This window comes from Callospermophilus lateralis, chromosome 4 (assembly GCF_048772815.1).
Source record: "Callospermophilus lateralis isolate mCalLat2 chromosome 4, mCalLat2.hap1, whole genome shotgun sequence".
NCBI classification, from domain to species: domain Eukaryota; kingdom Metazoa; phylum Chordata; class Mammalia; order Rodentia; family Sciuridae; genus Callospermophilus; species Callospermophilus lateralis.
In genome coordinates, this window is record NC_135308.1 from 114236422 (window position 1) to 114251155 (window position 14734).

Here is a 14734-nt window from a genome sequence, read left to right on the forward strand (position 1 = left end):
TTATTTTTTATTTTTCAATTATTTCCAACAATAGTTTATGATATTTTATATTCTTAGATAAATATTATTTTAAATAATATTAACATTGAAAAATATACAAACACATATACACCATGTCTTCACAGTTATTTATTTCTTAAACAAATTAACAATAAAAAGCATTGAATTGGCAAAAGAATTGATGACTTAATCTAAATCATAGAGAACAACAAAAAAATGAAAACTTGACCCATGCATTAGGACTCAAAAGTACAAAGTATATGAATAAGAGACTATGTCTGGACCTTCTCTTTTAACAAAGACATTTTTCAAATATTAGTAGCCAATATTTTCAGAGTAGTAAAATGGGAAGTTTTGTATGATTTTTTCCATGGAATAAAAAGTATTAGTGTTTAATTATTCTTGTGGCAGATATTTGTCATTTTCTTCTCAAATATCTACCCTCCTATAGTCCTTCTCTATTGAACAGGTCTAGAAGCTTTGATGTTAGGTTTCCCAGATTTCCCTATCAGCTGGCTTCTGATTATATTCTGCTCTTGAAACTGTGGCACCCCTAAATACATGTGTTTATATCCCTCTCAAAATAATCTATTGTAAAGAACAAACTACAGTTGCCCCATCTTTGGATTCACCATCTGGTTCCACCAAGGTCACTCTTCTTCTGGGGTGATACCAGCCAATGACTAAGCATGACAGACATACTATAGCCTTCCCACTATGGAACATATGGTTCCCCACTATAGGACTCCCTCCAATGACAGCCTTCACTAAGCGATTCCCAATAGGCCTGGACCAGTCTTTTTCGACTGTGCTAAATTATGCAGGTCTTTCTCCTAGATCACATGTCAGACACTCATTGTTGTCTGGAGATTCATTCCTTCCTGGGAGAGAAGCTTCCTCTCCCCTATTTCAAAGGTGTTTCTCCCAATAAATTTCTTGCACATTGAATTCTGTCTTGAAGTCTGCTTCTTTTCTTCTTTCTTTTGTTTTTTTTTTAAATTGATACATTATAATTACACAAAATAGTGGAGGAGATTCTCATATATTTTTATGAGCACATAATGTATTTTGGTCATTACTATCTACCTCTTCAACTCCTCTTCCCCATCCTCAACCCCTGACTCTTGTCCTCTACTGTATTGGTCTTAAAAGTCTGAAGAAGGCACTTACAAGATAGGAAGACTGAAGGGATGAAGAAGACCCAATATCTTTTCCTACTTCTGGCTTCCTAAGAGCTAAGTGCCAGGGGGCTTTAGCAGCATTAAAACCTTGTGGTATGGACAGCATTCATCCTCCCAGGCTCTTGGAGTATCATGGAAGAACTGGTTCCTAGTTTCCTGCTCAAGGGCAGTACAAGTCATTCCTAAAGCAGCAATGGGGCTTTAAGGAGCTCTGGACATACCCGATTAAGAGCTTGAGCTTTTCCATTTCTAGGGACAGTAATACACACTTTCTGAAGTTACAAGTACCTGAGTAACAGTATCACTCTCCCTATTTCCACCTCTAGTCCATCTAACACTTTTGTCAATAATTCCCTATTAAGCCACCCTACATTTCTTGATAGGATACTGAATGATATACACCTTATCTTTTCATTCTGTTTAATCCCAAAGTCTCATTTTATTAGCTATTAAGAGAAATAAAGGGACTGGTTATGGCTCAGCGGTAGAGTGCTTGCCTAGCATTTGTGAGGCTCTGGGCTCGATCCTCAGCACCACATATAAATAAATAAAATACTTTTATTTATTTATATGTGGTCTACCTACAACTAAAAACGTATTTTTTTAAAAAAAGAGAAATTAATACTAAATGTGAAAAAAATATTGTACACGGTTTTTATATAAGCAGCAATAAGCAAAAATGAAACTTAACAAAGAAGACTTTGTAAAGAAATTTAGGGTGTAGTTATAGAATGCTTTTCCTATGCCCCAGTTAAAGTATATGGATACTTTTCAAATACATATATAAATACTTATCATTCACTGCTAAGTATACTGCTAAGTGGGAAAAACTTGAATATGTGTCTATCATATGAAATACGAAGCTCTAGAAATATAGTCCAGAGGGGGTTTTTATATGTGAACAAAAATACATGTACCTACAAATTATGTCCACAGAAATAACAGTCTACAACTGGAAAGTTCCAAATTTCCATCAACAGTAAAAAAAAAAAAAAAAAGATACATTTCACTATATTCATATAACAGAATCCTATTACAGCATAGATCAATCTCAAGAGAAAATGGTGAGAGTAAGAAGCAAACTACATTTAAAAAATGTATTAGTAGGATTCCATTTTTACATAATTAAGACAACAAAATGAAATTCTATTGTTTAGTCATGAAAGGAGTTCCTCTGAGGAAGAAGAGTTACATCAGTGAGAGATAAGGCATTTTTAAAGAACTGACAATATTCTATTTCTTATTGTGGTTGACAATTGCACATTTATTTGTCTTACAGGTATTTTTAGAGCACTTATATATTTTTTTGCATTACTATGCATTATTTATGCATTACTATTATTATGTAGTATTTTATGCACTATTATGTAAGCATGATATGTCTTAACATAAAAAATAATTTAAAAATCAGGGTACAGAAGCCACTTCAGGAAATGTTAATCTATCTGCATGGTTTAAAGCAGAATCACTAAGGGAAACATTATCTCTCACAACTAGTCTGTGTCAATAAATGCATGCATAATAAGTAAATGAATGAATAATGTGCTCTCAAATATGTAAAATGTGTTCATGAACCAGATAAAATTATATCTAAGTATAATTTAATAATCTCTTGTGGAAGAATTATGGGTTACTTGATTTTTAACTTCTTGGTATGTTTGTTTGTTTCTGAAGTTTCTCAAAGAAACCTTACTTTGAAAATTCAATAAGATACATAACAAAATGCATTTCTGAGAGTTCAGAATACAGTTACTTTATGTATTGGCCATTTTTCTTCCTCTTGGGACAGTAAGCTGTTTTTCATCAATAAGATTCTTAAAACACTATGAATTATAAATCCATGTTCTAAAACATTAGTGTACATCATAATCTGCTGCAAACTAGCCCAATAGAACCTAGTAATATCTTAGCTAAGTTGGACTAAACAATTTCAACTTTGACCAGAATTCAAAGGATCTTTCCCACCACCTCTCCAGACTGAGCACCACCACTGGTTTCACTCTCTGCTCTCCAGCTAAGACACTCTTCTTTCAGCTCCAGAATCCTCTTTCCTTACATCCCAGCACCTCTGCACAGGCTGCAGCTCCTGCCTAATACCTTATCCTACTCTCAGTCTACTTAACTCCCACTCCCCTTTCAGATCTGAGCTCAAATGCTCCTCCTTAGAAAAGATTTTCCTGAACCCCTTCCACCCATTTTACATCCTGAAATTGTATTTTTATAACACATTAATCATTCTTAATTAAATATGTGTTGGTGTGATTATCTAATTAATGTTTTTCTTCCTAAATATACTATAAACTCCATTAGGCATGGATCGTGTCTATTTTGCTTATACTTGTATCATCAGACACACAATATATATTTTTTCTCCTGTATGGCTGAATGATTAAATAAGCTACTAAATGAACCAAGAAACAAGAGGCACCCCCCCCCATTCTAATGGATGTCATTTAACCCAGACATAGAACTAAAAGTCAAATTTATTTAAAAAAATAGGTTTAAAGAAAATATTCAATTAAAGGTTGTAACTAAGGTTAATAACAAAACAATATTCTATTATTTAGTCATGAGAGGGGTATTACAATGAGGATGACATAAAATTAACCTTATCTAATCAAATCAACTATTGGGGGATTCTCCTTCTGTATAACTCTCACCTATGTGTATCTTTCACACAAAATATAGATCCTTTTCCAACACAAACACCTAGCTATGACTCATTCACTTTAGATTTTGTTTGGATGTGGTGGATAGGGAACAAAAAGACAAGAAAACATATTAGCCATCTAAGATTAATGGCTATATTTTTCTGTTTGGAACTTGGAGTCCTAAACTAAAACGCTTCCTCTCTGATCCCCAATATCTGAAGCTACACCTAATGTAATTGCTTCCAGGGGGGAAATACTGCTTATATTTTCTGACTGGCTGTCACAGTGTTCTGAGTTAATTCCCCCTGAAATGCCCAGCTCAATATAATTGTTAAGAATTCAGGGCAGAATCTTTCTGTGGCAGTGTAAGAAGTAAACTTATTTGTCTTTGTGTGAGGGACTATTAGTTCCCAAAGCACAGAAGATTTTATTAAGAAGATGACAACAATTTCTGATTTTCAGATATCTGTTTTTTTCAAATCCGAAAGCTCTGGATTTCTAGTGTTTCTAAATAATGTTCAGAAAAGGGGGATGACACATTCTCCATGTGGTTGCTCTTGAGAGCAGGACATTGTTGCGCTGGTATTTTGGTAGAGCTATTTATTCATTTCTTTCATCTTCTACACTTACCTGTCCTATAATGACCTACCCTCCACTCTCTTCCTCCATGCACACAATCTTGGTTGCTATTTCTCATTGACTCCAGGCATGCTTGAAAGCATTCATACTTATTGCTGTTCTACTTGGAACATCCTTCCCCTTGATATTCCCATGGCTGAAAACTTCACGAATCTTGCCCAAAGGCCTTATTTAAAAGTATAATCCCTCCTGGACACTTTCTAGACCTCTTTCTTCCTTTATATATTTTCCCGAGCATTTATACCATAAAACACAGCCTTTTATTTCTTTTTATTTTTATTATCTATTTCCCACTTCTCAGATAAAAGCCCCATGAAGACAAAGATTTTTGTCTCTTTTATGTACTGCTATATTCTCAGTCCTGACTGTAGGTACTCAAAAATTATTGAGTAAACAAACAACTTTTCCATTAGAAATATCCAGTCTGAAATATTCCTGAAAATACATCCAAACTGGATATATATCCTCTTGTGGAAGAATTATGGGTTACTCAGTTTCTCATCTTAGTATGTTTGTTTCTTTCCAAAGAAAGATCAATAAAATCTATGGGTCTAGGAGGACTTACCCCCAGAAAGGGATGCTTTTACCAAGGGACACAGAGAAAGTCTCACTAGACAAAAAGTTTCAGTTGCTGGGGGACCAGTCTAGGCTTCTCATACCCAAGGACCAGCAAGAAAACAAAGGAGTTAAATATTGTGTGAATATAGCTCAGTTGGCAGAGTGTTTGCATCACATGCACAAAGCCCTGGTTCAATTCCCAGCACCACACACACACACAAATGATAGAACAAATGACACTGGAAATCAGGAAGAATAGGGTGGCTGCTATGTTCTGAGACAGGAAGGAATATATTAGGTACATGGATGATTCACTAGGGCATTTGTGCCACTCCAAAGGCCAGTTATCTCCATCAGTGTGCAAGTACAACTATCCTGGCATTAAGATTGTGGTGCCCCGGGGTTCAGAATCCCCAGTCCAACATCAGGCAATCCTCCTGAATAAATAAAGCGCTACCTGAAGGAAAGGGAGATGTGGGCATCTGAGTTTCAGTAATGGCTTTGGGAGCAACTGAATTAGCAGAGGTCCCCATGACACCTCAAGTAAGTTTTCTTTGAAATCAGGGCCAACCAAAATCTTGGAGAGAATGGCCTTACATGAGAAGCAGGTAGATCTGAGAAGTCTGAGGAGTGGGCTGCAATAGAATTAGCAGTTGGTGGGTTGTCAAGATCTTTTAGCCACCGTGCACCTTTCCTCCACTTGCTATGAATTAGCTAACTACAGTTCATAGGCATCCCTCTACTAAAGAGAACCACTTCCTACCAGGGAGAACACACTAACAGCCAAAGTCCAATGGCACAAGAGCAAAACATATGCCCATCTAGTCTCAAGGAGAGATTATCTCTGCAAATGTTTCAAAGCTTCACCATACAACCAGACTCCGAGATTCACCAGCAAAGACTCTCTTTGATTTGTACTTGGTTTTCATCCCTGCTCTATCCTGCTTTCCTTGTCTCCTCCTGAGAGTACTTGTTTAGTAAATTACATAAGAATTCCTGACTTGGCTCTGCTTTTAGGGAACCCTACCTAAGATATATGATATGCAAATCATCTCTAGAAGAATGTATCCTGATCAAAGGTCTAAAGAAAATTCTCAGAAACATGATTCCAACAGACATTAGCTCACAAAATTTAAAAAATAACCACAAAACTCTATAATAAATAATATAGAAGGAAAGTCACTGGAAAGAAAACACAAAAATTTTATAAAATGTAATCTTTAGGGGAAATATATATTATAGATATAGGTATAAAGAAGAAACTGAAAGCATGAGAATAAAATTATCAAATGCAAACAAATTAGCAAGACAAAAACTTTTAGTAGCATACAATAAATGAAACAAACTCATTATGTGGATTAAAGAGCAGATTCGAACCAAGGGAATACAGGATTAGTATAGCATAAAGATGATAAGAATAAGTATTCCAAACACTGCACAGAGAGACTGGAAAAGTGATGAGATACAACGGTATGAGAGGCGAACCAAACCTAACACCCAAAAACAGGTCTAGCTGTGGAGAGTAAGCAGCAAGAGATACAATCTAAAACTTTAAAGTTCATGAGAAATACTAATCCGGAGACTCAGGACATCAACCAAATCCCAAATAGTATAAATAGAAAGAAATTCACTACTCAATAAATATCACAATTGTGTGGTGTAAGACTGCCTAGATTTGAATCCTGTCTGTGTTGTTTACCAACTAGGCAACTTGTGATGATACTTTAACATTTCCTTATCAGTGTCTGCTCTGTAAAAGTGGTTATAAAGCTGGGCATGGTGGTGCACACCTGTAATCTGAGCAGCTTGGGAGGCTGAAGCAGGATGATTGTGAGTTCAAAGTCAGCCTCAGCAAAAGCAAGGCACTAAGCAACTCGGTGAGACACTTTCTCTCACTCACAGAGGTGTATGATCAAAAGCTGATTCCTTATTCACTACCTCACAATAACTAGTAGGTGAATCAGCCTGCTCTGCCCTCTGTCCCTTGTAAAAGTCCATCTAATGTCCAAGGTAAACAATGACTCCTCTGAAGATGAGTGACAGAGAATAGCTGATGTGTTTGTGTATATAAAAGAAAGAAAGATATTTTCTGCCCCTTCTGAAAACAGAAAAATTCTATCATTTAGAATGTAAATTCATCTTTCCAAGGGCCAGATATTTCAGGTGTCTTCAAGGTCTTGACTTCATACCTAGGGAGATAGCGCCCCAGCCATTCTGTCCTCTAAGAGCTTAATAAGCAGACCTTATGCAACTATAACCATTTAGGTCTTTGGGGAGATGAGTTTTATTATTTATTGGTCCATGAAATTAACTATATAAATAACTTTAGATCTAATACTCATAGTATATGAAATCTCAGGCAGCCAGGGCTTTTTATAGGACCACTGAAAAAATCCAAGTTTTAAATCACCAAAACAAGTGCTTAGCATATGGTAAGCATAATTTAAAGGGTTTGTTATACAAGTAAAAAAACAAATAGATTAATGAAACAATAAAGAGCAGAAATTAAAGAAATGCAAAAATATATAAATGTAAGGATCAGAAAAGACAAAATCTGGTCCTTTGAAAACTAATAAAATTGACAAATCTAGGGACACTAATCCAAAACCCAAAGATATACTGCACAAGTAAGCAATACTCAGACTGAAAGAGGAAATATAACGACAGGGATTGAAAAGATGAACAGAAAATACCTTGAACAATTTTATTAGAACTATCACATTGGAAAAACATTTGGCATTATTTGGTGAAATTGAAGATATGTTTGCACTGTGACCCAGCAATTTTGCTCCTGAGAATGTTACCTCAAGAAAACCTTGCACAAGTACACCAAAGGAAAAGGCCATGAATGCTCATGGAATCATTGCTCAGATTTGCAATAAAATCAAACACCAAATGTTCATATACAAGAGAATAAATACTGAGTCTGTGGAGGCTTCATATAATAAAATGTGGATCAACTATAAAAAACTAATATACTATCACTACAATGCTGCATATCAACTGTAACAAATTTGACAAACATTGTTGAACAAAATAATAAATTGAAGAAAATGATTTATAGTATTATACTATTTATACAAATTTTAAAACAACCAAAGGTAGGCAAAATGCCATTTGGAGAAGCATATCCATATTTTATAGTGAAATTATTAATAGAAGCCAAGGAATTATAATTGCAACATTTAGAATGATGGTTATCCTGAGTAAGAAGGAACTGTAGGAATGAAGCCAGAGCAGAGACAGCAAGTTTCTAAAGTATCAAATGCAACATTTCTCAATTGACAAGTGAGAGCATTAGTAATGTTCACTTTATGAACCTGTGCTATGACTACTATATATATTACCCTTAATATTTTATGTGTAAAATAGTTCAATACAAATAGGGAATTTTATATGAAAAATGTAAAGGTGGAAAAGAAAGAAAGGAGGAAGGGAGGGGGAGGGAGAAAGAGCAAGGGAGAAATCTTTTGTAAAATCTTCACCCAAAACATCAATGGCAATGTGGAAATGAAACAGCAAAACAATCCTGAACTCTACCTTATAAAATGTCTTGGATTTGGTAATTTAACCAAGTTTCCTGAGCTAATGTGTAAGTTCTTGTATTAAAGTATGTTCTTGGCAAATAATAAGAAAGGATCTTAGTTTTGGAGTTAGCATAGAACATAAAACAACTTAAAAATTTTTAAAAGTAAAGTAACTTTAACAACGGTATTAAATATACACTTTGGGCAACTTTATGAATGATTCTCATCTTTATGAAAGGGACCTCACCATTTGGCTTTCTAGATGAGAAAGATCTTTTTCAGGAAGATTTTCTGGGCCAGGCACAATTCTTATGAATCCCTCCTACTTCTTTCAGTATAACAGGTTAGGAATGGGCACTGGGGTGACCATGACCATCAAGGCCAATAGGGATAGTGTCTTCTCTTGTTAAGCTCAAGTCGGGGCTGGGCCCCAACAGTGTGCAACTCTTTGAAAAGGTATTTAACACTACTTTGTCCTTAAATTGGTTCACTGTTGCAAATGTGGGATCACAGGGATTGTTCTTCTTGGCATCTTGTAGGGATTCTGACTGTGGAAATGTACAGGGAAGCAATCCCCTGGTGAGAAAACTCCTGGAGGGTAGCAGGCACCCTATTTCCCACCCTTAGAATGCCCTGTAATCTCTCTTAGGATCTAATAATATATGTAACATATGTGTTATGTCTAGCTGATATGGCAATGCCCTGAGATGCCTCTTTGTTAGAGCCTCATCAAGCCTCAACCGTGATTGCAGGCACATAGCTCCTAGGAATAGAAAAACTTGTCTATTAGATAACTACAATGTTTCACCAAGCTCTGGTGCTCCTGGAGCTGCTCACCTAACAGTAATTTCAGACAATGGACTTTCTTGAGTACTGGACAAAGCTCCTAACATTGCATATTGTAACTGTGAAATGTAACTGCAGAATAAGCAACGTTACTTATACTCTAAGCAATAATGTGTTTATGGTACTAATTACCTAATATATCCTATTGGTATAAATAAACGTGACTTCTTGGACAAAGAGCCATTCTGCCACCTTCCCTACTCTGCACTTCATCTCTCTATCTCTTCTTTATTATTATTCTTCACATCATCTTTTTAATTTTACATACATAATAGCTGTTAAAGATTTTTTTTATTATTTTGAGACAAAGTCTCACTAAGTTGCTTAGAGTCTCACTAAGTTGCTTAGAGTCCCACTAAGTTGCTAAGGCTGTCCTTGAACTTAAATCCTCCTCTCTCAGTCTCCTGAGTCACTAAATTGTCAAGCATTTAATGTTTGATTAATAGTATGCTACATTTAAAATATTATGTAAATTAAGATACACACATGGTGGGTCAAAACCAGAATTATATGAAGGAATTCTTCATAAAATTCTATTTCAAAAGATATCTCTTTTGGCTTTAAATACAAGAGGAAGAGATTTGTTTTATAGGCATCACTCCCTCATATTACATCTCTCCTCTCCTTGGTGTTAATGTTCCACATAATGCTAATTAATGCACATGTGTAACTAATTTAAGTGTTACAGGGTTCAAAGCAGTCTTAATTCCCCCCTTTTCCCATAAGTAGAATAAGAAAGTAAGTTGATGGTCTCTAGACTTTATAGTGGACTTAGAACTGAATTATAAAACCATATTTCATAGAAAAATCTAAATTGACTTCTCAGGTTATGAATACTTGATTATAGTAGGTACAGTTCAGAAACAGTCCCATTTTAACTCATCTGGAAAAAGCAGTTATTCATTATACTGAGCCTGATGGCCAGGAAAGAGGCAGGAAGGGCATAATTTTGAGCTGTCAATCTTAGCACATGTATATAGAACAAATATCCCTACTCTATTCTATGCCAGAATTGAGCCTGATGCAGATGGGGCTAGAGGAGGTGTCCAGATGGTGGTGGAAGAGGCACTCTGGCCACAAAAAGTGTAGAAAGAAATTTTATATGTGCTCTGTATGTATTATTAAAATACATATCATTAAAGATGCCTTCTTTATGAGGATGACAGCAATCTGAAACTCATCTTTATTACACACCAATTCAACATGTTTAACATTACTATCTTAAAAGGGAAGGAAAGATAGAGGTAAGATTTTATACTCTTTCAACAGCATTTATAGAAATGGCAGTAATTCTGGAAATACCATGTTTCCTCTACCAAAGTCATCTTAAGGATAACTCTCTGCATTTTTACTTAAAGAAAATTGTCAGAGGGGATCCACACCTAATAAAATGTAACAGACCAGTGAAGGCAAAACAAGATAGTCTGTGTTAAGGGGAGTCCACTTCAGCACTGAGCTGAGAAAGGAAACAGAAGAGCTTACCTTTATGATGGTTTGCGCTGGATACAACTTTCCCCCACAAGGTTACAATGAATATTATTATTAGCAGTTTTCCTTTTGTTGCTTTCTGTAAGTATCTCTTACTCATCCTGCAAATTAAAAAAAAAATAAAGATCTTCAGTAAATCATTGCATTTCTATTATAATTCTACTGCATTTAAACCTTCCGTGACACCTTTATATACATAACTCCTGAAAATTGTATTTCTTGCACTTGAAATCGTTTGCTTTCTACAACATGAAGAGGGCACGTGAAACTCTTTCAAAGCACCTTGACATGAAGCAAGAGTTAAGCAAAGTCCTACCTGAGTTAGACTGTACCAACTTAATAACTGCCTAAATCAATTCAGAAATATTACCATTTTTTCTCCATATAAACATAGATTTGACTTATTAACAAAATGTAGGACATACTCATTTGAATACTCTTTAAGTAAATGATTTATTGTTTTACTTTTTTTCCTAAAGAATCTTTCTTTGACACCAAGTCACATGGTTAGGGTAAACAATTTAGATAAAATTTAAATTTTATCGAAATGAATTCCTGCACAGAATAAAGTCACTTCAAATGAATTCCTGCACAGAATAAAGTCACTTCAAATCTATTTTCTGTAATAGGCTTCTAAAAATCATCTAGTGACAGAGCTTCCTTAACTGCAAACTAATCTACTCAACAAATGTGGCAATTCTGTTCCTGGAGACACAAAGTTGTTAGAATCCACCTCTCTGTACTTTATTAGAAATAGGAGAAAAATGAAAAGGCTGAACAAAAAAATGCCTAATTAATGTTATTAATGTTTTCAAATTGAGCCCATAAAACTCAGGAAAGCAAAAAAAATATGATAGTTATCAATAATAAAAGTTCACCTACTCTCACCTGCACATTATATATTATTTCTTTTGTCTTTTAGGAAAATAAACTGGGACATAGGTATGTCCATTCCCATTTTATAGCTGATGCAATTTGGAAATTTTCCTGAGGTTGCATTTAATGATAGAGTAAAAATTCAAACTCAGAACTATATAATTTTAGTATCCTTACATAAGCCACTACATTTCTAGGAAAAAGCAGAACTAACAATGAAAGAGATTTGATGTACATTTATTTATGGAGAGAGATAAAAGATATGTGTATAACCCAGTGCCTTTCAGTCTCAGATCCCACAAAGAACTCCATTTTGGCTTGACTTTACATCTACCCTGTTTCTAATGAAATTGCCTGGGGTCACTTCCTTACCTAACTGCATTTCTTTTCCTCCTGAATTCCTTAAGTTACCCTTTCCTCACACCTTTACCTCCAAAAAAAATTCTCCATCTTCAAAAATATGACCCAGTGGTAGCAATGTTGGGTATACAATCTCAGAGAAGTCTTTTACATGGATAATGCATGAAAATATAAATATCTTACATATGTTAATAGAGATATATGCTTACATTTATTAACAAGGGAAAGTTGTATACATTAATTTATATGGCAAGGAAGCAATATTGTAGGATTAAAAACAGGAATTCCTGAGTTGGACTGTCTGAATTTGAATGTAGGTTCTATCAGTTTCTAATTATGTGATCATTACACTATTAGATTTCCTTCTTTCCTCTCTTCCTCCCTTCTTTCTCTCTTTCAACTCCTGCTTTAGTTCCTAATGCAAGATTTTTGATTCTCCTGCTTAAGTTTCTTCTATGAGGTAATGTATGTATAATATCTGGCCCACTGACTGCATATACTGAGGGTTCACTGTTAGAAAATATTCAGTATTTGGTTCTATTTGGTCCTTCAGTCTTTGAAAAACCTGTCTCCTTCATGACATGATCAAAGGGAGTTTCCGTAACACCTATGGCTGCAAACTTTCCATGGATCTTAATCTTGTAACATGTTAAGAAAAAAAAAAAGTACAAGGGGACAGATATTTAAGCTTTAAAATTAATTTACATGGATTCTTTCCTTTAATCCTCGTATCAACATAATGGGATAGGTATTATTATTATCATTATTGTGAAGCCAGAATTAAAAAACAGGTAGTCAGGGTAGATAGATAAATCGAACCAGATTGAAGAAAACAGAACAAATCGGTTTGAGTCCAAAGATTGGAAACTGTGCTGATGGGAGATTGAAATGTTAATGTTCCCAAAGCAGGGCTTCTACTGCCCATCCTAAAGAATTGTTAAGGAAGTAACTCCTGAGCAGTCTGGAATTACTAATTAATTCACCCAGGACCCCCTTCCTACCCAGATCACTCCTCTCTCCAGCTCACCTGTTTCCCACTTTTTGGCCATCCCACTGAGCATCTCCTGGGCCTCGTCATGTATGAAAGAAGGAGACAGATGAGGGGAAGAGAGTAGGAGAACAAAGGAAGCCTCGGACATGTTTTTTTAAAAAAAAGCAGAATGCTTTTTTGGGATACCAGAATACCAGCAATGGCCCCTTTTGCCCTTCCAGGAGAAGTCTTAAATAAACACTGCTTTATATGCTTGCCTTGGTGTGCTTCTCTGATGTTATACTTTAACACCTGAGGAAGCAGGACTCATCAATGGTAACCAGCAGTATCAATTTTATTGGCAATGGGTTTGAATCAAGTTTCCCCCATGTGACTTTGAACAAATTATTTAATAATTTATAATATTGTCATTGTCAGCAAAATAAGAATAATACCTATTTTTACAATATTGTTGGTATGAAGACCAAATTTTAAAAAGTCCATGTTAAGTTTAACACTAGGCTTAGCAGATAACAAATGTTCAATAAATGTTACCTGTTACTATGATCCCTGCTTAATTCTATCAGCATATCCTATTCTCCTTCTGTAAGACAGCAGTTCCACAGACTATTAACACTGTCTTAGTGAAAAACAAAGGGAGAAATATATTTGTAAAATTCTGGGTTCAACAAATTTAATTTTAAGATGCATATTGTTAAACGTGCCTTCTCAGAAACATTTTCCAGAAAACTTTTCCCCGAGTAACGAACACAGGACACTAGTGTCCTCAGGGATCCTCTTAGAGAAATATTGAGTTTTAATAATAATATGGCTTAGTACTCACTCGCTCTCTCATTAACAAAACGCCCATTTCAAACCTTCCATTCTATTGCCTTTGTTTCCTGTCAGCACTTTATTAGTTTTAAAATTCTCTTTTTTCCATATTTTCCAACTACCTGCCTCTCCTTCTGTATCCAATCCTGAAATCTTTCTGTACATGTATCATGTATCAGAATGAACAGCAAAACCCATCTGACAGGAAGAGCTGCTTAGCATAATTCTTGATAATAGCTTTCCCATAGCAAATAGCCTCTGCTCTGAGGTCAATGACCCATCATTTTTTCCATGCCATTGTGTACCCACCAAATGAGATGACAGAACTGACAGTTGGTCAGACTGATAACTAGACATATGGAAATGGAAACACCCACAAAGTCATCAGGCTGTCAAAGTAAAGAAAGAAAGGAGAATGAAGGTCAACATTTGGAAGGCTGTAAGAACACTACCTTCTCCTTCTCTTACCTTCCCATCCTTGTTCCAGTCAATCACCATGAATTGCCACTACCTTCTCCTGAATGTCATTACATGCATACACTTACACCAACCCTGACGGCAATACTGCAATTCAGACAACTGACATTTCTCCCTGGCCACAGTATCCTACCCACACCCCCTACCACACATATCACCTTCCTATAGACTTAAATCCATATGTCATTCTCTATGCTGCAGTCATATTAGGAACTGTGATCACGAAACACCATTGCTTAAAACCTCCACATAATTTTCCTCTATAAGTGTGGGGGGGAACCCATAGTCTTTAGCAGGGTATAAAAATCTTGTCTCAGGGTTTTGCTC

The 14734-nt window shown here is 35.5% G+C and overlaps 1 protein-coding gene across 1 annotated transcript in view; it reads right to left on the bottom strand.

Moving 5' to 3' along the window:
* Positions 1–10996, bottom strand: part of Tafa2 (TAFA chemokine like family member 2) — a 133610-nt gene extending 122614 nt beyond the window's left edge. The window contains exon 1 of the mRNA XM_076855403.1: positions 10885–10996. Coding sequence (XP_076711518.1) covers positions 10885–10990 — 106 coding nt within the window. The 5' untranslated portion in view covers positions 10991–10996. The remainder of the gene's footprint in view (positions 1–10884) is intronic.
* Positions 10997–14734: the final 3738 nt, after the last annotated feature.